Source organism: Mus caroli, unplaced genomic scaffold, assembly GCF_978045245.1.
Source record: "Mus caroli unplaced genomic scaffold, Mus_caroli_1 scaffold_10, whole genome shotgun sequence".
Taxonomy (NCBI): domain Eukaryota; kingdom Metazoa; phylum Chordata; class Mammalia; order Rodentia; family Muridae; genus Mus; species Mus caroli.
The window spans coordinates 84,229,250-84,254,412 of record NW_028227265.1 but is presented as its reverse complement, the minus strand read 5'-3'; the positions used below and the strand labels follow the sequence as shown (position 1 = coordinate 84,254,412).

Sequence of the window (25,163 nt, the reverse complement as noted above, 5' to 3'; positions counted from 1 at the left end):
GATCATGGTTCTCTTCACAACAATGGAACCCTGATTAAGACAGTCACTAAGGGTATTTTCTGTGCATGAGGGGTTCCACCTGTCATAACTTTTATTACTAACATAGAGACATTTTATAGGTGTAGAATATTAATGTAAACAAAAAAGGAAAAAATGATATTTTTATGTTCATAAATTTTAATATAAAAGTTTTAAAAATCCACATTTCCATCTCTAGCCCCTGAATGTTTGGCTACTAGCACAGTGATAAACACAGACTTGGTAACAATGGAGCCAACAGTTCAGGCCTTCTGGATCGAGTAGGGAAAATTAAAAGGAATAAATTCCCAGAGGCCCTCTCCCAAGGGTGATTACACAAGAGCAACAGCTGGCATAGACCCAGCACTAGACCAAGGCATGTAATGGTATTCCTAACTACTGACTGGGCCTCAATGCCTAGTTAAAAACCTAATCACCCCCAAATAAAAGTTAGGGTCTGGATTCAGACCCATGCTTCAGAGATGCCTGGAGCCTCTGTATGGGATGTGTGTAGATGTGTTTATTTTAGGCTGGCCTTTGGGCTAGAATGAACATTGCTGTTCATCATGATGATTGCTTGGCCTTTCTATGTCAGGAGAGAGGTAGTTCTTAGCCAGCCGGTCTGATCACAACTGCCCGACAGTTGAGGATGTAAAATAAAACTGTGTCTTACTAGGTCCTTCTGTACACCAAACACAAAGAGGAAGCAGACGTTTGCTGAGTTCCCTCCCATTACTGGGTCTCCTCACCCTAGTACTTGCCCTGTCTCCTCATTCCCAGCCCCCAGCTGCCCAAATGCCCCCTTGACTCCTACTAAAGCATGTCTGTTCAAAGTATGGAGGCAGCTGCAGCAGCCGCCTGAGGCGTCTGCTGATGGCAAATGCATCCTGTCTCGTTATCAAGGCGTTCTATTTATTCCTCTCGGAAATGTCACTGACAAAACCAAACATGCTCTGAGCAGACGGTCAGCGGAGGATGAGCAGGCTAAAATGCCAGCATTTAGCGTCCTCCTAGGGCTGGGACTGGCTCTGATGCAGACATGGAGTGTTTTCGTCTCTTGGAGGTTATGGGAAAGATGCTACCAGGTAGGATGCTGCATTCTCATTGTTCACCCCTCTGTGGCAAATGGGAAGACGCAGAGATTTGTGGGCAAGATTTCATTGAAGAAAGAAAGACTGAGTGTAATACTATTGTTTTCTGACGAAACTGAATCAAGTTAAAGATCAGCGACCATTTTAGAAGAATCTAAATTACAACAAGGCTAAAAAAACTGTCATCTGAAAGAGTTTAATATTTGACTCATTTCTTAAGCATTTTAACTAGCCTCCATTTCTAAAGTTTATTTACTCTATAACTTTAGTTACTGAAATTATTCTACACTCAACCTTCATATATTATACATCTTATATGTTTATAATATATGATAAATATCCAAAACACTACCCTGGCATCAAAACTGCATCTTTAATCACAGGCTATGCAAATCATTTTTTGAGTAAGTTCTGGTGATGAGAATGAAACTATACTGAGCCACATGAAAAGAGTTCAAAGCATTATCTCTGTTTTCACACAGAGGAGCACAATGCTGAGTACAGCAGGAACCCAAGTTCCAGGAATATAGAAGTTCTCTCTGTCCTAAGGCAGTACCTTCAGCACCAAGGATGAAGTGTAACACCTGAAGCATCTTTAAAGTGCGTCTTGGATGCATGAACACATGGGTACAGATACATCGAATACATGCTGGAAGCAGAGCAATGATCAATAAATCCCACTGCCATCAAAGAGACTTACTTCCTCGAAGTTCGAAAATCTCCCCGATCAGCATGAAACACGGTTCAGCCAAGGCATCCTTCTTCCCGTCCACATCATCCCCGTAATCGGACAGGTCGCTGTCCTCTTCTATCTCCTCCTGAGGGACAGGCAGCATCGTAGGCAGCAGGTCACGGACCCAGGAAAGTGCAGTTGGTATACTACAGACCCCAAACTCCCACTTCCACCCTACCCTTATTCTATCAGTGTCCAACCTCAGGGGACAGCCTGACTCTACAGCCAGATTCAAAGTTTGAAATAAGCTAACTGGGGCTGGGGGTGGGGCGGGGCTGGGGCTGGGGGTGGGGCGGGGCTGGGGAACACTCTTTAAATAATCAGGGACTGTAATACAGCTTCCCAGAGATGATGAGATTTGTTTTTGCATATTGACTTTTAACCAAAATGTTTTTTAATTCACTGCTCTTAAAAATATGCACATTTTAAAGTAATTGAGATATTTTTAAAGTTCTCCTTCAAGCATCTCCCATACACTTGAGCTAGTCTCACTTCCTGATCTACATATTTCAATTCAAACCTTCCTATATGCCAGGCACCAGGCTGGCACACTTGAGTGCAATGAGGCCAGACTCTCAGTGGCTGACAGTGGTCTATGGAGACTGACATACAGACATGGCAGCTTTCACAGGGCAGGATGAAGAGCTGCCCAAAAACCAAGCAGCTGAGAAGGCAGCTGGAGAATGTTGTTCTAGTGTCTCCAAAAAACCCAAATCTGAACGTAATAACTCCAGAGCCAGCAACGGGTTCCATCTTGTTGGGTCACTGGCCACAGCGGCCCTGTGGACACCCCCTGAACATCACAGACTATGCCAAGGCTATTGGTTAGTCACCACAACTCGATGGTCAGGTCCTGTTGCTGAAGACCACACTCAGGTCCCTGAACACAGAGAGGCTGAGCTGGCACCTGACTTGAAGCTTCACCACTACTGACTAAAGTTTACTGTGTTGAGAGGTCCTCTGCATGACACCAGACAGAAAGATAATCATCAGAATGACTCAGCTACAAACCCTGCGATCCACAACAGCAGCAGCCTGCCTGCAAGACACATTAATTAGGACAATAGCGGTACAACTGGTACAAGAATAACCAACCCATTTTCTAAGTTGGACTTAAGGCCCACTCCATGAGATGGAATCCATACCTGACACTGCTAAGGAAGCCAAAGCTCTGAGGGAAGACAGATCATGGACCTAGGGGGAAACCTACTACTGTTATTAAATAAAAACAAAACAAAATATAGCAATAAAATGGCTCCTGATGACAGATTTGTGCATTACTCTTCCCCATCAGAGAAGCTCCGCCTTGCAGTACATGGCAATTAACACAGAGTCCTGGGACTGGACAGTGTGCAGAGAGGGAGAGAGTTGGGAGCACTTAGTCCTAAATGGGTTGTCTTCATCAAATCCCTCTCAAGGCTCAGGGAACTGGGGGTTGTTTGTTTGTTTGCTTGCTTGCTTGTTTGTTGTTTGGGAAAGGGTGAGGTTGGGTGAATAAGGCAAAGGGGAGGATTTGAAAGGAGTTGGGGAGGGAGAAAAATATGACCAAAATATAGCATATGAGAATTCTTCAATAAAAATTTAAAAAGAAAGCTGAGGTTGTAAAACTAGGCACAAGACTAATTATGAGATGTTGGGTGTTATCTGATGATCAGCCCCAGAGAGTTTCTTGGAAGCACAAGGAGTCCTCTAAAACTCCCCAGCTTCTCACTGGCCCAGGAACATTAAATACTTCAGAGGGCTTGAGGAAGGTGAGCACTGAGAAGCAACTACAACACCTACTTTAGAGAACAATTTCATACTGACCAAGTCACTTATATATCAGGAATCCGTGTCTAAGATAACAGAGGAAAGCTAGCCAGGTCAAAGCAGACATGGAGGAAGTGGGTGTTAGAGGAGCCTCAGAGACAGGGGTGCACACTGAGATCATGTGCGCATTTCTCTTCCCGATTCAGAATGCAATTAAGTACCACACTCTTGTTCATGGTCGCTCTGTGCAAACTCAACAAGCCAATCCTGATAAAGAAGCAGAGTTTGGAGGCTCGTCTCTTCTAACTTGCTAGACAGCCAAACAAGGGGCTTTAGTGCTCTGTACATACTTTAAGCCTAAGGTACAGAATATGAGACTTAATATGTCTGCTGTCTCTCCACTGACTGCTTTACCATACACCCTGCTGCCAGGTATTCCTGATTCTACATGCTCCTTGTCCAAGAATGAAGCTTCAGCCCCTACCTTGCCATAACCTTTCCCTTATCTTCCAGAAGCACGTGATAGACACCTGCCAGTCTAGTCTAGTGATCTGCCCACTATCCCATCCTCCTCCCCGAGGCCTCAGTTCCAAGTCCCAGCCCAACTTCTTGCCCGATGACCTTCACCCTGTCCCCATCCTGAGGACACTGCTGCTGCAGCACTTCCTGTTCACAGTCCATGGACTTACCTGTCACCTCCCTGTGTATCTGCACTGTAATTCATCCAGGTAACAGACTCCAAAATGTGAACAACGTGATCATTGGAAACAGATGCATTTGCCTCTTGGCAAGCATCTCTTCTTTCAAACGAGCTTCAGAAAGCTACCTGCTTGATTATACTGACGGGCCTCCCTCTGAACTACTCACCTCCTGATGGGAGAAGAAGTCACGAGGAAGTTTTTCCAGAAATGAAGACAATGAGAAGGAGGTCTTTTTCCCCTGTACATCAATGACCTTGAGGTAGTCAGGAGAAGGGCTCAAAAAGGCATAAAGTGCTTCGCTCTGGAACAGTCTTTCATCTGAAAGCAGGTTCTGTGGAGGAAGGAGGAGGAGGACTCATTACTCCTACTCAGAGGACTACCTGGGCTGCTGAGAGCTACAAGGCTAGCCAGACAGCACTGACGATGGCATGGCCTCACCTTCACCACAGTTCTAAACAAAGCAAGCAAGCGAGCAAGCAAGCAAGCCAAGGGCTGCCTTTTCTCAGAAATAAACTACGTGACATCACCTCTCAGTAGTCTTAACTGTAAATAAATGATGGTGCCCTAATATCTCAGCTCATGGGAGACGGTATGCAGACGGTGCTTAGTGCTTAGTGATTTCATGTGTGATGCCATGAAAACTTTTATTTTACATACAACTCAAAGATCCCGAGCTACTGATTTAGTAAGAAAACTTGACTCGTCTGTAACTGAGCAACTTAAAATCTGCACATTATACTTAGCACAAAAGAACCTTAATGACTGTGTTCAGGTATAGTGAGTGGCCTTCTGGCCTAGCAGTGTCACCTCTCTCCAGAGAGCAACTGTTCATACAGCTATATAACTGCTTACACTGGCCCTTAAGCTCTGAAGTCCTGGAGTTCTGTACATGCTCATCTACCTAGGAGAAAGCACAACCATAAACCAAGGGCTTTGGCTGTTTTGTTTTGTTGAAACAGGGTCTCACTATGCAACCCTGGCTGTCTGGAACTTACTCACTACATAGACCAGACTGGACTTGTGCTCACAGAAACCCACCTGCCTCCATCTCCCATGTGCTGGGATTGACCACACCAGCACACCCTGTCAGAAATCAAGTTTATGTGTGAGCTAATGTGGCTATACTACACATTGGCAACAGCTATAAGTTCTTATCCAGTGTCAGCAGAGGAAGGGTTTGGAAGTAAAGAAGTCACCAGCTGCTGCTGAGTATGATGACTGGGGGCTGTCAACTTTAGGGCAGGTATGGTGAAGGGGACATATGTGTGGGGTTGACAACATAAACTGGGAGTGCCTTAGGAGAACACAGAGCAAACTAGCAAGCTCTTGGGACAGTGACAGTTTAACTCCAAGTAGATTTCAGCTTTACATCCAACACTTTTCATTTCCTTACCTGTAGAAATGCGTTTAACTGATTTCTTGACTTTCCCAGGAACTTGTGATCTATAGATTTGAAAGGCAGCTTACTGAGAGAAGGCAACTGGACTTTTTTTAAAGAAGGGACACACTGTAGGGGAGAGATTAAATGTTACTCTTTCAAAACTACATTTTAATCTTAAGAAAGTTTATCATTACAGTTAGAACAAAGCAAATAGATCTATTCCTCTATGCTACCCCACCATGATCTTGAACTTGTGATTTTCCTGTCTCCATGTGCCTAAAGCTGGGATTACTGCCATGCATCATCACATCCAGCTAAAAGGCACCACTGTCATCAGGACCAAATAATCTGAAGGAGCAGGGCAGTGCTGTGCATTGGATGGACACATACACAGCACACAGCTCATCTGGAACCCCAGAACACTAGCTTTTCTACTGTAAGATGTGTTTCTAACTCCTTCAAGGAAAGGAAGGAAGGAAGGAAGGAAGGAAGGAAGGAAGGAAGGAAGGAAGGAAGGGAGGGAGGGAGGGAGGGAGGGAGGGAGGGAGGGAGGGAGGGAGGAAGGAAGGAAGGAAGGAAGGAAGGAAGGAAGGAAGGAAGGAAGGAGGGAAAGAAGGAAGGAAGGAAGGAAGGAAGGAAGGAAGGAAGGAAGGAAGGAAGGGAAGGAGGGAGGGAGGAAGGAAAAAGAAAACAGAGGTAGAAGCTCTAGTAACTGCTTTCCAAAGACAGACCTGAGACTGTATATATTAGTAGTAATAAAAGTATAACAAGTTTCCTTTTGCGGTGGAGCCCTCCATCAGACCTGGGTTAGATGTACAGTGTGTGCTGGTTCACCCTTATTACGGCTCTTACGTGGTTCAGAGGAGTGAAGAGGCATGAACCAGAAAGCTGTTTCAACTGCTTACAGAGTCACTGGAGAGGGACTCGCAGCAGGAACCTCACAGTAAGTAGCAGTGGACAGGGAAGATGTGTCCAGCCATCAGTCCAGATGGAGGACCACAGTCAACGGCCACACATGGATTTTATATGGTTTCCTTTGTGTGATGTTGTGGTGGGATTACTTTTCTATGTTTCAAGGACATTTATTGGCAAGTCTGTTTTATGTCAGACTCCTTTCCTCGTTTATCTTTATTGAGAAGCTAAGCTGATACTTATACTTAACTCTAGTCACTCGTATGCTGAGAGCAAGATTTGTTGTCCGTGCTCACACAGTGACCACAGTCAGCCTGTGAAATGCGGGAGCACGGCACGCATGCTTTGGCTGCCATTCTTTCAAGAGTACTTGAAAAGTTAGCATCTGCAAGTCCTTGCTTAAGAGTATTAGAAATTAGCCCAGACAAAGCTAAAGGAAGCAGACACCTTTCATTTGCAAGAGAGAAACCTGAGAGGTAACCATGGCTTTTGAGAAAGAGAAAAATGGCCTGAACTTCAGGTTGAAATGCCTGCAGAGGTTTCACAGCTGCGGGAAGAGGAACTTGTCTTCTGTGAAAGGTGGAATTGCTTGAGGAAACAGGGAAAAAACAAACTAGGTTCTAAGCCTGACTTGGCTACTATGCACACACCCTGTAAGTCAATTAAACACTGGAATTAGTTTCCCTCAACTATCAAACACATACACTGACCTAGATTGGTGGCCTCCAAAACTTTATGACTAAAATACACACCAGAAAATACATGGTAGTTTACAAACCATTATGTACATTTATAATAGCTACATCTACATTATATATCATATATGTATATAAAAGCAATACAATTCTCATTACTACTAACAGCAACACAATCACTAAAGTGTCTTCTGTGTACCACATAGTCTTCTACTTGTTCTGTAGCACTTATTCCCTTAATTCTCCCGAGCAGGGATGGTAGATCTGGGATCCTGGCTGAGCTCTCTGCCTGGGTATTTTCAGCCACTCCACTCTACAGATTTCAGAGACTATTCTCCTCTCACTGCTTTGACACACAGCCTTTAAAAGGTTACAGCAGGCAGGTTCAAAGCTACTGGCTCTAGATGACCCCTGGGCTTACATCTTTGGGGCTCTACAGCAATTTACTGTAAAATCAGACAACCATCTGTCCTGAGTAGACTAGATGGCTTGGTCTATGAGTCATTTCCAAATGCTGGGCTGAAATGCTTCTGCACCAGCGTCAGGAGCATGCAGAAAGAGCAATCCATTTTCCTCTATGAATGGCACGCGCTCTGAAATCTCTTCATGCTCAGAAACTCCGCGGCCCGTGTTCGCGAGCCCGTGTTCACGAGTATTCATACCTCACTAAGTTTCCGATGTAAATTCTGAAACTCACTGAGCCTTCTTGGGACGGTCCAGTTCTTAGTTTCAACTCCTCCAACTTCTTGTAGATTTACCCTGACAAAGTAACAAGGCATTTGCTCGCCATTCTCTTCTGTCACCTACAAAACAAAACAAAACAAAAGAGTCCAGAAACTTAAGTCATGACAAGCAGATACCCCAGCGAATTTTTAGCAACCCTGTCAACACACACAGTTTTCCTCTCTGCTATGTCCTACATGGTCTGCTCAATGAATCCTGGGATTCTAAGTATGATGGATCTTACTGTGGTAATTAGATCATGCTATCTGACATCATAGATCTTAAAATATGGGGGACTATCTGAGTCGGTCTCAATCCCAAGAGCCACAAGAAGCAGGTTTTCTGTCACAAGACAGGAAACCAAGTCAGACAGAATAGAAGTCCAAGAAGGAAACCAGCTGGAGAAGAGAGCTGGGACCTCAGGCTTGCAACAAGGGACCCTGAACCCTGCCAATAACCTGAGTAAGCCTGCACGTGAGTGAATGCTTGGCTTTGTTTTCCCCTCAGAAGGCAGACACCCTGGCCTGGTGACACAGTAAGCAGAGAACAGGTACTATGACGGAGGCTTTTAACTGACGACTTTACACAATTCACATACACACACACACACAAAGGGGGTAATTATACTAATTTAAGTCTGAATTAATATAAATTAGAGAAGACTCAAAAAGAAAAGCCAAGAGACACTAGGTTTCATGGATAGTACATACATCACATGAGGCAGGATTACTATTCTACTATGTAGGACAGAAGTGGAGGCCCAGCCAAAATAGCCAATTTCCCATACATCTAGTAAGTGGGCCAGGCACTATCATCTGGCATGACGTCAACGCATGCATCTTACACAGGATTCCCCTGTGATCCGTTTCTACTTCCCTAATATTCACAGTGATCAAGGTATCACTACCACCCGCTGAAATAAGGACTGGTTACTGGAGCCAAGTGCTTTGTGAGGGAAGTACTTCCTGGGGGTTGCCCCTCCTTCTCCCCAGTCTGCATTTGGAAGATTTTAATATGCTGATGCAGCTCTAAGTACAACTGAAAAGGCCTCCTCCTATAGGCAACACCTTCTGAGCTGATCACCAAGGACAATTATCAACCATTACATTTTTTAAAATGGCATTCCAAGGTTGAGCACAGCCTTCCTTGGTTCGCTGCCCTCAGACACACTCTTGGAGTTACAGAGCAGTGTTTGGAGAGCATGCTTTGTGTTTGCCGTATCTAGTGTTTTAAGCTCTCTCTCATTTAGCCACCAAGCCGCTGAAACATGGAGAGGAGCATAGCTGAGCCACCTGAAAGAACAACGGGACGAAACATCACGCTGTCACGCTCACACACAGCCTTGCTACTTGTCTGAAGTATGGTGGACATGACTGGTTTCTTCCAGCTTTCCACCTGACTCGGGAGGAGGAAGGCTGTCGGCAGTAACCATGTAGTAAAGGCTTATGAAGTCTTTCCTCCTGAGGAAAGTTACTTGTAGTCAAATGAAAGGGGTTAGAGCAGGGAGCGAGAGAGCTAGCTGGGGTGGAAATGATCTCAGCCCATTATACACATGTATGAAAAACCAAAACGAGAGCCATTGTTTTATACAGTTAACATACACTGAAAACACAAAAGGAGAGAGCGTATCCTTCAAACCTCTCAAGGAACTGAATAACAAGAGAAAAAATATTTATTATTAAAGACCTTATAGCTGAGATCTATGTGAACAAAACAGAACAATAAAAGATGCTTAGAGTCTTCACTTCTTATCATGTAAATACTGTATTATGGATATATGGAAATACTGACTGAGATCAGATCCACACCATGAAGATGGACAACCCCCACTCACACAGGAGCAGACCAGAGTGCAAATAGAGGGAAGAAGGGAGTGGACAGGGTGGCTGGAAGAACGAGTGCACTTTCTGATCTGCAGTCCTAATTCTCCAGGGAGAACTCTGGCTTAAAGACCACCAACAGCAATGATACCTCTGCGCTGGTGATGGACGCTCTCCACAGGCCCAGGTTCTCACACCACCAATCTGTTCTCGCCATGTGCAGCTGAAGAGCCGTGCATTCTTTCTCTATCAGAAGTATTTCATCCTTCAACTTGGAAATAATCTACCATAAGAAAAACAACCTGGGAGTTACGAGAACAGTTCAAAGATTATGCAAGCCAGCAGAGTAGCTGCACCCAAAACCAACACACAAAACAGCTGGGCTCCTGTGTGCTAATGAGGAGTAAATGGGAACAGCGCCACTTAAAACAGCGCCTGAAAGAGTAGCATTCTCAGGTGTTAGCCAAGCAAATGAAAGGGTTCCATAATGAAAACTATAAAGCACCAATAAAAAATGATTAAAAATGACAAATATTTGTGAAGAGAGCCTAAATTCATGTCCTGGAAGACCTGATACTGTTGCAGTGACAGCAACATCCCACAGTGCAGTGCATATGTGTAACGCAATCTCTATCATAATTTCCTTACAAAAACATTCATCCCTAAGCTCATACGGGATCTCAAACCCCACCCCCACCCCACCCCAAAGAGTCCTGAAAATAAGAACAAAGTTAGAGGACTCACACTTCCTGACTTCCAAACTTCTAAAACGGCAGTATTTAAAGCCAGTGAGATTGGCACAAGGCAAGGCATAAAGATCAATCAGTGGAGTCCACAGCCCTGAATAAAAACTCAACCACGTGGTCATGGGAAAGGACAAGTGTCTTCCAACAAATGACAACAGGAAACTGGATGCCCCTATACAAGAGAATGGTGGTGGACCCCAAGATTAATAAGAATGCCCAGAGACAAAAGCACAAAATCTACAAAATAAAACCAGAGAAGCTATAGGAGGGCGGCAGCACAATGCTAGATTAAGCCAAGCCACAACTTCTTGTGGACACCAAAGGCACAGGCAACAAAAGAACAGAAAACAGCACTTTATTTTTAAAATTCTGTAAAACAGTGAAGAGGTCAAGCCTACAAAGGGAGGGAATACTTACATATAACATACTCGATGGTACAACATACATTATATGCTTTAACAGTCTGGACATAAAGAGAACTTTTGAAATTTGACACTAGACGACCTACTTTAAGAATGGGAAGCAGACTTGCATACACATGTTTTCAAACAATATATAAAAGGCAGTTACTAGACACATAAAAACATGGCCAGTGGCATTAATACATTAGGAAATGCAAGTCAAAACTCCAAGGTCCCCTTTCCTGGGATAGGGCCTATAAAAAAACAGGAGAGGAGAGAGAGGAAAGCTGAGGGGTAGAGACAGGAACTGTCCTGAGCTGTAAAGTGGTATAAGCACAGGGCAACAGTGTGGTCGTTGCTCCAAAAATGAGAGACCATCAGCAGGAGCCCTGCAGTCATCCGTACTGCTGGGCATGAATCTGCAGTCATACGTACTGCTGGGTATGAATCTGGAAGAACTGGACAGGACTGAAGCAGTATCTGTACACCAGTGCTCACAGCAGCAGTATCCACAGCAGCCGAAAGGTAAAAGGATGAACAGATGAACAGCACAGATTCTATCTTAAAGGCTATGTTTCCGCTCTCCTCGGATGTCACGCCTCTTTTTCGTAAGACCTGCGTAAACCTGCAGTTTACAGTCAGCAGCTTCCTCTCCTGCTGCAGAAGGCTATGGGGAACACCATATCCAAGGGACAATGCCAATGTCCTTCATGTTACCATCAACTGACCATGGTTTTTTCCCCTAGAGCAGCATGTGTGATTCTGGTGAACTGGGGCAGACTGTTACACTGACTTTGTATATGTATGAAGGTCAGAAGTTGATGTCAGGTGTCTTTTTTTCAACAAAGAGAAAGGGGCTTTCACTGACCCTGGAGCTCATCCTTCCATTTTGGGCAGCCTGTCTGGCCTGGGAGCTCTGTGGATACACCTATCTGCAACTCCAGTACTGTGGGTTACAGATGTGCATCGTCGTGCTTAGCTTTCTACACGGGGATGGGGATTTGAACTTAGGTCTTCACGCTTGTGCAGCAAACACTTTACTGACTGGGCCCTCTTGCCAGCTCAACAGTTTGCTGGATTTTCGCAGGGATCAGCAGAGCATCATGGATTTACTCTTAGCGTCTATAGAATTCCAGGTTAATGATTCACTCCCAATAACGACCCAGTTTGTGTTAGATCAAAATTTTTCTAGAGAAATACAGTAAAACGGGGGCTAACTTTACATGCAACAGTTAATGATACTGTTGGTAAAGAGATTTGAAAGGTGGAACATTAAAAGCCAGGCCCCAAGTGAGGAGAAACCTGTGGGTACATGCACAGGAAAGGCTGATTCATGTTTATCTCAGAAAAACAAAACAAAACAAAACAAAACATCCTAAGATGTAAGAGTTTTCTGGGTATCTATAAGTTACTAGATTACCAAAGTCTTTTCAGCATCAATATGAATAAATGAATAAATAATGTCCAGTATTAGACATACTTTATATATTTTATGTTTTCAAACGTGACTGACATAAGGCAGATGAGGTTCCTCCTGGCGCTCCCATCCCTGAGCACAACTGTCAGGAAAAGAGGGCTCCCTTCACAGCTCAGGGACAATCTGGTTAACAGGAAACATGAACTTCCCTCCTGCCCTGGGATCCGAGATTGGTGATTAAGCCACAACATCAGTGAAGCCTCCAATCACTTGAGAATCCTTCATGTAATTACAGCTCAGAAATGTTTAGCCCACGGTTATTAGAAATTCTCTCAAGAAAGGCTAAAGAATGTCTTTCAGCCACCTGATGACCCACACGTTAGAACTCACTGAAATCTCTCCAACTCATCGTTCATATGGCTTCCTGGAGACACATTTTAATTTAACATGAGGTAAATTTAGAATAGACACAACCATTCTGAGGGAACATGCCACACTATCGTACAGACCACTGTGCCAGCTGATGCTGTTTATCATGCAAGGACATCAGGGAAGGCCAAAGGGCCCTCCATATCCCATGTACACTAACTGGGATGGCTCCATGTGAGGAAAAAATAAACCCAATTCCTATAGTGACTCTGGAGACCTAGGGCTTGTCTCCTTTCTGTGGTCTACTTCCTATGATGACTGGAGACCTAGGGCTTGTCTCCTTTCTGTGGTCTACTTCCTATGATGACTGGAAACCTAGGGCTTGTCTCCTTTCTGTGGTCTACTTCCTATGATGACTGGAGACCTAGGGCTTGTCTCCTTTCTGTGGTCTACTTCCTATGATGACTGGAGACCTAGGGCTTGTCTCTGTGATCTATTTCATATGATGACTGAAAACCTAGGTTTGTCTCCTTTATTTAGCACAGTAGAGGGCGATTAAAGCAATTTCCAAGCTTCTTTCCCTCTTATGTTATCTTGGTTTTCTTACAATATTATTTCAGAACAATATTCTCCCACTATAAAATCACTGAATACTCATGAGAAAAGTATTAAAGTACCACAAAGAGGGAAATCCTATGTGATTTATTCAATCGTTTACTCACAGTTACCTTCCTCAACACATTCAGGACAGAGGAAACCCATTATAACAGATCACACCTATACTTTCAAAACACGGTTCAACTCCAAAGAGACATAAAAACAGGGAAAAAAACAGTACCGATTTGTGAGCTGCTCTTTAAAGAGAAAAGTAAGTGTGTGTGTGTGTGTGTGTGTGTGTGTGCGCGCGCGCGCGCACATGCATGTGTGTGGTGTATGAATGTGTGCATGTACACACACACACACACACACACACAAGTCACAGGCCAACATCAGGCATCTTCTTCAGTCACTCTCCACTTTATTTAGGGAACAGGTATCTCACAGAGTCTGCAGTTCATCGTTTTGGGCAGCCGGCCAGGCCAGAAGACACCCCTGATCTGCCTAACAGTCACCAACGCAGCCCCTGCTCCTACAGGCAGGTCTCCCCTGCCTGCCTTTTATGTGGGTGCTGGCGATCCAAGCTCCAGCTCTCACAGTTGTACAGCAAGTGCTCGGCCCCACAAGGCCTCTCCAGCCCCACTCTTTACATCTGTTAGAACCAGATATATTCATGTGGATGTATATGGGTGTTTGCCGGCACACATGTCTGTGCACCACATGTATGCAGTGCCCACAGGAGTCAGAGAGCATATCAAATCCTCTATACCTGGGATAATAGCTGCCATGAGGGTTCTGGGAACCAAACCTGGAGCCTCTGCAATAGCAACAAGTATTCTTACCCACCGGTCATCTCGCCAGCCGCAAGTTGTTTATATTATCTTTTTAATTCTTTATATTTATTTTATATAACATGTATGGCTGGTTGCCTACATATGCATCTGTGCACTGTGTGTGTAACTAGTGCCGTATAGAAAAAGGACGAGGGTGTCACAATCCCTGGACTAGAGTGGTAGATGGTTGTGAGCTACCCTAGGGTCCTAGGAATTGACCCCAGGTCTTCTGTAAGAGCAGCAAGTGCTATTCACTGCAAGCCATCTCTCTAGTCTCTAGAATACCGCAGAAAAACAGTGCAGTGCCTTTCCCTCCCCAGGAAAGACAAGAATCAGATGACGTGGAGACAACATCACAGGTGTTCAGAATTGCAGTGAAAGGGAAATAGCTCGTGGCTTCAAACTGTCAACCCTGCCGGTTCTTAGTAAAACATTTGTTTGTATCATTCCATGATGTTCTCTAAGTTGTAGAAGCACAAACTGACAATGGAACTTGCTCCTGCTTACAATTCTTGAGGAAGCTGACACTTCTCAGCACAAACTGAAACTATATCTCAAGGACACTTTCAGAGACAACCTTGAAAGCAAGACAGTTACCTTCTTATCAGGTTTTGGTGCATTCTGAATAGAACTTAGAGCTTGCCTTTTGTATTCAAGTTTCTCATTTAGCTCTCGGAGTTTGATTACAGCAAAGCTGGCTGGATCACTGACCCCACTGGTGCCTTCTACAGCCTCCTCACCAGCCTCACCTCCTGAACCCTGGAAGAGAAACAGGAAGCCAGCATATCTTAAGAAGGACAGAAAAATCAGTAGTCACCCATTCTATAACCTGGTCCCCAGATCCCAGATTCCCGGGAAGGGAAGGGCACTGCAGGAGAACCTTCGGAAGGCTGTTATACTTCCCTAGCAAGAATAATAATCAAATTATGTGGAACCAATGGAATAGCTGGCGAGATGCATGAAAAGAAAACCATCTAATAGCCAGACAGGAGGGGCACCGCATGGATCCATTCCCACAGGGTCTGACCAAAGGAACTGTGGGTCGAGGGAGGCATCGGAAGTGCCACCCTTCCACTGGCATGTTCTCTCTCCCCATCTCCAAACAAAGCAGGGAACACCCTCCCCAGTCTTCCAACAGTAATATGAAGTACTTTAAAAATAAATGTCTAAATTTAACAAACTCATGGCATTTTTGTGGACTTTAATTTTGTTTTGCTTTGTTTTGCACATATATTTGTTATTGGTCTTTTGCATGTTTTGACTTGTGTGTGTGTTGCATGCACGCATGTGTGTCTCTTTTGCTTTTCTGTGGTGTTTTTTTTTTGGGGGGGGTGCAGTGTAGAGAGACACCACGACCACAAAATTAAACTTGTATATGGAGAGGTTGGAAGGATCTGGGAGGAGTTGGGGGACAGAGGGGGGAACATGATAAAAAATTAATTAGAACATGTTCAAATCTGCGCTTTTAGAACGATTTCACTGTCACTTTGCTCAGTGCTGCTCCTGAAAACTCATCATACAAGCCAGCAGATATTTACAGAGAACTAGCATTTGCAGTGCAATTTGGGAAAGCCTTGGCTGTCAGTCAACAGATTACTTAGTTTCTATGTGTGGATATGGCAGGGACCTGCTTCGGACTTCTCATCTTTTCTCCTTAACTTTCCCCCACATTGTTTTTTTGTTTTTTTTTGTTTTTATGATTTTTTTAATTAATTGCAACAAAGAGCAAATTAAATTGCTTCAAGAAAAAAAAAACTATTGTTAATTCCAGAAAACTAAGCTGTCTTCCTTGTTACATGTAACTATATACACTATGACAAAATCTGCACCTTATTACATGTAACTATATACACTATGACAAAATCTGCACCTTGTTACATGTAACTATATACACTATGACAAAATCTGCACCTTGTTACATGTAACTATATACACTATGACAAAATCTGCACCTTGTTACATGTAACTATATACACTATGACAAAATATGCACCTTGTTACATGTAACTATATACACTATGACAAAATCTGCACCTTGTTACATGTAACTATGTACACTATGACAAAATCTGCACCTTGTTACATGTAACTATATACACTATGACAAAATCTGCACCTTGTTACATGTAACTATGTACACTATGACAAAAATCTGCACCTTGTTACATGTAACTATGTACACTATGACAAAATCTGCACCTTGTTACATGTAACTATGTACACTATGACAAAATCTGCACCTTATTACATGTAACTATGTACACTATGACAAAATCTGCACCTTGTTACATGTAACTATGTACACTATGACAAAATCTGCACCTTGTTACATGTAACTATATACACTATGACAAAATCTGAACCTTATTACATGTAACTATATATACACTATGACAAAATCTGCACCTTGTCCTCACTTACGTGAGTATTTGGTCTTCCCTGAGAAGCAATGCCACACAGTGAGGATGTTACTGTCAGTTATACTTCTAGGTACACGTGTGCGCTGTGTGTGTGGGTAACTGGCTGGGGTCTGCTGCTGCTGTTGCTGCTTGTGCTGGGTGCAGCTCTCTCCCTCTGCTCATAGAACTAAAACAAATTCTATCACACACAGAGACATTTTCCCCAAATTTCAATTATTTCAAACGTGTCTTCTCAGATACTCTTTGTCAGGTATCTGGTCATTACAGCAAGCATAGTAACTAAGGCAGAGAAGTGGCCGTGAAGGGCCTGGAACTCACCAGCTCATCCTTCTCGGAGGCCAGCTGAGAGTCAGGCTTCTCCTCCTCCTCCTCCTCGTGCATGAGCTTCTCATACAGGTCGCTGACAATGAAGGAGGGGTAATACCGGTCCCTCAGCACCTCGTACACATCGGCTTGGATTTTGCTGAACACCTCGATGCCTCTGTTTCCCACAAGACATTGCTGGATTTCTTTGTAAAGTGACTTTTCCACGGAGATTTCCTTGCTTTCCACGAAGAAATTCTGATACATTTCACTAACTAATTGTGGAATTTCACTCTGAAAAGACAGGAAGGTGATGGGAGAGAAAGGTAAGACAGTAGTCTCTGAGAGAAATGATTTCCCTCTACATCGCCTGCACGTTAAACCTGGCAGGACAGTGTCTAGATGTACCCAGAAACTGTAAACTCAGCTTCAGACTTCTATATCCACATTCCGGGTCCAGGGGAAATAGCAGACCTGGAAATAAAAGCCACCACTCCTTTAAAATGGATACTTACATTGAGCAGTTAGTGTTTGCAAAGTGTTAGAGGATGAGCGGTCCTAAACTCTTGGACACACAAATATTCAGTTCCCTGGGACACAGACTGGGCTCCTCAGAAGGAGCCACTGACAATGGCCAGTTAGTCAGTGATGGATCTGACTTAGGGAGGCTCAGTCTGGAGCTGAGTCAGCTCCTGGACACCTGGCTGGAGGAGATAACTAGGCCAGAATGGAGCTGGTTTCCAAACCACTTTAAGGTCTCACCAATTATAATGAAATCAACATAGCAACCAATCAAAATGGTACTAATGTCACTGTTTTGACCCTACCAATCATATCACAGGTTACCTAAGCCTTCTGAAGCCTCCTAGCCATGTATAAAATGGGCCTACAAGCCCCTCTGGTCATTGCTTCTGCATGCTGATAATTTCTGTAGAATAATGCTCTTTACTTTTGCATGCTATTTGAGTCTGGGGCCTTCCTCCAGCAATATTTGGATACTAACAAGGAAAGTTACGAATTAGATTCTTCTTATGTGACAGATCCCTCAACTCCACAGAGACATCTTAGAGACTTAGAGACATCTTACTGACTTTTATCTGATGTATTAATGGGAAGTGGTCACCTTACCGACATGAGAAGAAACTCTCACTCTGGAAAGAAGAATAGTCATAGAGAAAAACACAGCAGGCGGGCTGGAGAGATGGCTCAGCAGTTAAGAGCACTGGCTGCTCTTTCAGAGGACCAGGCTTCAATTCCCAGCACCCACATGGCAGCTCACAACTGTCTTGTAACTCTAAGACGTGACATCCTTACACAGCATACGTGCAGGCAAAATGACGATGCACATAAAATAAAATAAATTAAATAAATAAAAACACAGCAGGTGTTCTTCCTCATCAAGGCTAATGCTTCAGAGTAACTCCACTGGGGGCAGGTCACCGTGCTCTACTGTAGAAGTACAACACTCTCTTCCCATGCACGTGCTCCTCACAAGCTCCGCAGTGCTCCCTTCACTCTAGGACACTATACAAACTCCTGGACAGTTGTAAGGAGACAGATGTCAACTTAATGACCAAACGCCTTTACCCAGCTGTCAGACCAACCGGGCCCCCGGGAGGACGCTTTCGTGCTCTCTTATGTTCTCCACTGCAAAGTCTAAAATTATATTCAGAAACGTGGAAAGATTCTTTAGATTACTCTTTACAACATTCTGTTGAGAGCATGCAGAAGTCACCTGGAGTCAAGGCTAGTCATTATGTTGAGTAACGAGTGCTAACTTGGACCTTGTAAATCAGAAATGAAAAGTATTCCTGGGATTTTAAAATATCACAAGACGGAATTTAGCTGCTTAGTACAGTGTGTGCTATATCAGGTACTTAACTTGGTTTTCTGTTCTGGCAACATTCATATGCAAATGAAATTAAAAGCTCTTTGTACTTGTTAACGAATCATTCAAATGCTCTTTGAGAATATAATATATATGTTACATATATGAGTTAGACATCCTTACCTATAGAAAGAATGTCCAGGCTCTCTTTAATTCTGAAGCATGTACTGAGAACTTACAGAGCAATATATAATCTACTGGGTTCTTTGCTGTAAGAGGCATTGGAAGCCAAAAACGCTCATGGTCCTTTATTCAATCATATTTTATGTGAGAAAAAATGACAGTAAAAAGTGTACATCACAAGTGGAAGGGATAAAAAGCATGAATATTATACATGGTGATGAAATACACAAGGTGACAGAGCAGGTTGACGAGGCTGAGGTGACAGTGATAATAACAGTCTTTTAAGAACAACATGGATGGGTACATATTTTTGTAGTTCATTAAAACGATGAAATCCAGTCTTTTGGTACACTTGTAAATATTTCTCCTTGACTGTTCAGTCAAAGCATCTTCTATAAAAATGCAGTACAATTTTATTTGCCACAATGGGCTGAGATATGTTCCAATATTATGATTAAAAATGTTCCTTGAGTATATACTTACCCTAAAGCATCATGGAGAAGGTGATATACTGTCTAACACACAAGCTCCCATTAGCTAATTATTAATATTCCTTAAAGCATACGTACACTACCTTGTTAGCATTCTTCAGGTGTTCGGCAGACTCCCAAAAGCCAACCAGAGCCCGCTTGTCTATCCGTTCCATGTATGTTCCAAAGCGCTCTCGGTAGAAAGGATTGGTCATAATATCTTCAAACTGAAGAATCTATTAAAAGAATATAAGAATGGATGGTGTGGATGAAAATGGACCCCATAGTCTCATGGGGAGTGGTACTATTAGGAGGTGTGGCCCTGTTGGAATAAGTGTGTCACTGAGGTCTCTGTCAGTCTTGTTTTGTTTTGGTATGGTTTTTGGTTTTATTCGAGACAGTGTTTTTCTGTGTAGCCATGGCTGCTCTGGAACTCATAAATCCCACTGCCTCTGCCTCCCAAGTGCATGCACCACCACTGCCTGTCACTGAGGTCTCAAATGCGCAAGCCAGGCCCTGTACTGCTCTCCGCCTGTTGCCTGCCAAGATATCTTAGCTCTCTCTCCAGCACCATGTCTGCCTGCATCCGTCCATGAAGATGATGGACGAACCTTCTGAACGGTCAGCCAGCCCCAGTGAAATGTCGCCTTACAAGAGTTGCCAGGGTCATGGTGTCTCTTTATAGCAAGAGGAACCCTAAGACAGAAAGGTTTTCTAAAGATAAAATTTCAAAGACCAGTCTGCTTTTAACTTACATGAATTAACTTCTACATTCAGGAAAAGTACATTTTCAGGTCATAGACAATATAATGTAATATACCTCATAAGATGAAATATCTATTATGCTTGTAATTTTAATTGCAGATTACTGAATATTCAAAATGCATATACTCAAAAGTCACTAATTTTATTATAATATTTATAACATTTAGTCATTCAACAAAGATTTATTTGACATCTACTTGATATCAAGACACAGATAACAATCCTTGTCCTAATACGGTGATCTATCATGCTAAAAGCAACAGCTACCAATAATAAACAACTGAAGAGAAATGTATAAATGACTAAAAGTCTAAAGTCTACTGGTTTAGCATTGTGCTTTCTATATATGTAGATATTTCTATATATATTTTTTCTATAAATATAATAATACTTTATATAGCTGAGGAGAAACATAAATAGATTTATAGCCTGATTTTTTTTGTTTATAGCACCACAGTCACTAATGAATCTTATCTAAGTTTTGGTTTACTTTGTCTTAGTTTGATACTAAAATTCCACTATATGTCTTGCCAAATCAGTTCTACCACTTTTGTTAGTTATTTTGTGAACTCAATGAAAAAGAAGTCAGGGCCTATCTTAGGATATAGAGGGGCAACCATGAACAGGGACGCTGTAACAGAGGAAGCAAATGACCCTCCTCATGACTGACAAGTCAGTTAGGAGATGCACCACAGGTTAATTTAGAAGGCATTTAAGACCCATACCCTAAGTCCAAATCAGTAATTAAAATAATGCTTAATAGGTAGAATAAAAACACAATTAGAAACTTTTCTTTTGAAATTCTTAAAAATTTACATGATGGCAATTTGCAAATATTCTAAAATACCACCATTCATGCATTTCTAAATCATATGCAGAAGTCAGTACACACTCAACTCCTCTCTCCCCGGCCCTTGTTTTGTCTGGAATGTAGGCAGAAAGGAGGACATATATTTTTAAAGTGATTTCTGGAAACAAATGAAAGAAAATTACTTACTGAATATTCAAAATAAAAATCTCAAAAATGCCAATTTTGTATTACTTAGAGTCTTCAACAAAGTTTCTTATTTACATCTACTTTACATCTACTTCAGGAACAGAACAAGTTTCCCACAACAGAGGCCAGTCAGCACAAATATTGCAGACCATTTGTATTGAGAGTTCAGTAATTCTGGGATATACTAACATCGGTTTTTACTTTGCATAAAGCCGACCAGGGAAGCTCGGTGAGGCATAAATCCAACTCTACATTCTCCAAGAAACGAATTCATGTCAACTTTAGAGAAGACAAATCAACAACCATTCTGGCATCAGAAGGAACCACAGAACCACTTTCTATATATTCACTATAGAGTGAACCACGGAACCACTTTCTATATATTCACTATAGAGTGAACCACGGAACCACTTTCTATATATTCAGTATAGAGTGAACCACAGAACCACTTTCTATATATTTACTATAGAGTGAACCACGGAACCACTTTCTATATATTCACTATAGAGTGAACCACAGAACCACTTTCTATATATTCACTATAGAGTGAACCACGGAACCACTTTCTATATATTCAGTATAGAGTGAACCACGGAACTATTTTCTATATATTCACTATAGAGTGAACCACAGAACCAATTTTATATATCCAGTTTAGAGTCCTAGACTCCATTCAGTGCTCTTCGCTTTGGTTTATCCTTGGATCAAATGAACTGATGTGCAAGCTGCCCCGAGGAAACAGTGAGGCACTACTGGCATTGATGAGTAAGCCTCCTATATTTTAGTGTTTTCCTCCCCCTTTATTTTTTCTAACTCTACAATCTTTCCATTGGGGATCATGTGTGTGTTGAGAGCAGGGCAGAGGAGTGAAGCTAGGCCCTTGATCAGAACAAGACAAAGATTTCTTTGTTTTCACGTGGCAATAAAAACTTTCAATCCAGCAAGCTTCTATCACTAGGCCTCAGTTCCTTTGGATCTGCAGAATAAGGAGGCTGCCCCTTCTCCATGGAGATTCACAACAGCTGTCACGAATCACAGCAAGTAACAAACACTTAGCAGGACATGAAAATATTGAGTTTTTGAGAAAACAGATATTGGTATATAAAAAAAAGATAATTGGTGTGCTAAACTAAACTCCAGAGGCCGCTTTCTAGGTAAGTAAGTATGGAGAAAAGCATTAGCCATGTGTTAGGAGTTCTGTTAGAACTGGTATCAGATGGGTTAGGTACTGGTGCTCAATGGTAGAGTGTACGTACACACACACACACACACACACACACACACACACACACACACCTCTTTAAAGGTTTCATAGAATTCACCAAGGAAATGATCTAGGCCTAGAATTTTCTTTGGGAAAGGATTTTAAATTCTGAATTAATTTTCTTTAACATATCTAAGGCTATTCAGATTTTTTCTTCTTGCTCACTTTTAATATTTTGTGAATTTTAAAGATCTAATCTACTTCATTTAAACTGATATATACATTCATTTAAAACTGTATTCAAGGCATTTTCCTTTGAGATATTGTCATCCACTCTTAGGTGTCTACCTGCCCTGTATATGTGTGTGTGTGTACATGTACATGTGTGTGCAGCTAGCTGTTCATGCCTGTGCAGACCAGAGATGGATGATGGTGTCACGGTGTCTTCCTTGGTCACCCTCACATTTTTTCAAATAGGGTCTGTTTCTGACCCTGGAACTCGGCTACATGGCTAGACTAGCCGACCAGCACTCTGCAGTCCGTCTGGCCCCTTCCCCTAGTGCTGTGATCATGGAAGATGCTACTATGAGCCCAGCTTTTCATGTGTGTGAGCATCAGGGATTCAAGCTTGGGTTCTCATTTGTGTGTGTGTGTGTGTGTGTGTGTGAAGTCTTTAACTGACCGGGCCATGTCCCCAGCTCCTACTGTCCTTGTCATGTCCCCAGCTCCTACTGTCCTTTGCCTAAGGCTTTCTCTCTCCTTTTCTGTGTGCCCCATACTTTGTCTACATCAGTATTTTCTGAGATGCTTTCTTTCACACACAGCATGTAAGACACTCCATAACTCACTCCTACACAAGTCCCATTGGTTCTCTTTGTTGCACTCCAGTTCTTTTAAGTCTTACCTGCTGAAGTGGCTGGGCCCTTACTCCACTAACTTCTGATCTTTCACATATAGACACTACTGCGTGTGTTTGTCCTAAGTGTTGGCTTAGCAGTTCCACAGATTCTAACACACTGTGTTCTTGGTGCACTTAATAGTTATTAATTTTCTTTATGATTTCCTTTTTGACTGAAGCCTTAAATATGTTATTTCTATTTCCAAACATCTGGGAATTTTCTAGGTCTTTTTCTAGTATTCATTTCTAATTTTAATTCTACTGTGGTCAGATAATATTCTCTGTATTAATGCTTTTAGATTCAGGGAGAATAATTTTATCATTCAGCAATATAATTTTTCTTAGTGGTTGCCTAGTGTATGAAGGAGAGAAAAGCACACACTCTGCTGTTTTGAGCGACTTTCCTAGAAATGTCTATTGGTCCCAGTTGGTGTTGGCGATGCACAGGTCGTCTGTGGTCTTGCCCAGGTTCTATGGACCTGCTGTAACAGTTACGTAGAACTGCGGATTAGTACCCACAACATCAACTCAACACCTTCCCACTCGCTGGATGGTTTTTGCTTTATGTCAATATGTCAAAACTTCCTGTGTCAAAGAAGTTCTCTTATTGACTACACACATATTAGGATTTCATGTTTTCTCTGTGGCTTGATTCCTTTATCATAATGTTCTTTATCTCTAGTCATAGTCTTTGTTCTGAAATCTGTTTTATCTCACTTTTCTTTTCTCTAGTGTTCACAGGGCATGTCCTTTTCTCTCTTACTTTTCAACCCAACTCTTCCTTTACAGTCCATGTCTTACAAGCAACAGAAAATCCCTAGCCTTTTACACATAGGCAATCTTCTTTTAACTGCCTGGCTCATCTAATTTAGAAGTGAATATTTTGAAGTAAATTTTGTGGTAGTTCTTCTTGACCAGATTGGAATTAGGTTATAAAAAACAGTTCTATCCACTGATGAAGATAAAAATCAAATCAAACCAGTCGTAAATGCAGAAGAACCAACCACCACTGGGAATCTACAGTATTCCCAATTACCTATGTAGTATTAGCTGCGTAGGTAGCAGAAGATGGCCTAATCGGCCATCATTGGGAGGACAGGCCCTTGGTCTTGCAAAGATTATATGCCCCGTTCACTTAGAAAGAATGAATTTAAAATGTGGCAAGCTTTGGACTGTCTTCTTGTAGTCACCATAAGGCAACTTGCACAGAAATCGCATTCCCATGATTTTGCTGGACTATAACCTATAACACTAGAGAGCCATCAGGTTCCTCTCTTAGGTACACATAAGTTGCTTACATTCATATTTTATAGTAAAATGAGATTCTTTGAAAATATGCACTTTATCCTATTCCTTATTCTAGTGCAATAACTAAGACACAGTGAGCAACCCATTAGCATCTACTGAATGAATGAATGAATGAATGAACCAATGAATCAATGAACTGAAATAATGAAAGGACACAGATAAAGTCCTCCTCTGTGGTACATCTTGGTAGGCATTAGAACAAAAACTGAGGGCAGAAGGGAAAAATCCACCCTCTAAGTGCACCCTCTCCAACCCTCACCTAGAGCTTTCACTTTGCATGATAAAACAGAATGCCAGACAACACACCTGGTAACGGCAAACAGACTATCATTCGGGCATCTCACTATCAAACAGGGGTTCTGTGAGCTGCAGTAGTGCCACCGGTGTAAGATGCCACAGAACTCTGGCCTGATGTGATGCCAACCTCCCTAGGTCTGGAAGAGAGAGAGGCAAAAGCTCATCCTAGAAGAGGGAGGCAGGGGTGTACAGGCATGAACCTGATTAGACAGACATGGCTAGGGACTCTGGACATCAGAGGAAGGAAAAGGTAGAAGCTGCTGCCAGGGTCTTTGTGGCCAGTATCTGACAAAAGAAGGATTTG

The 25,163-nt window shown here is 42.5% G+C and overlaps 1 protein-coding gene across 1 annotated transcript in view; it reads right to left on the bottom strand.

The window, feature by feature from the left end:
• Snx25 (sorting nexin 25) overlaps positions 1-25,163 on the bottom strand; it is a 116,834-nt gene that overhangs the window by 6,978 nt on the left and 84,693 nt on the right. The window contains exons 8-15 of the mRNA XM_021169438.3: positions 19,495-19,626; positions 16,925-17,203; positions 14,784-14,945; positions 9,975-10,106; positions 7,943-8,083; positions 5,686-5,799; positions 4,459-4,623; positions 1,810-1,927 (exon numbers count right to left, since the gene is read on the bottom strand). Of these exons, the coding sequence (XP_021025097.2) occupies positions 1,810-1,927; positions 4,459-4,623; positions 5,686-5,799; positions 7,943-8,083; positions 9,975-10,106; positions 14,784-14,945; positions 16,925-17,203; positions 19,495-19,626 (1,243 nt within the window). The remainder of the gene's footprint in view (positions 1-1,809; positions 1,928-4,458; positions 4,624-5,685; positions 5,800-7,942; positions 8,084-9,974; positions 10,107-14,783; positions 14,946-16,924; positions 17,204-19,494; positions 19,627-25,163) is intronic.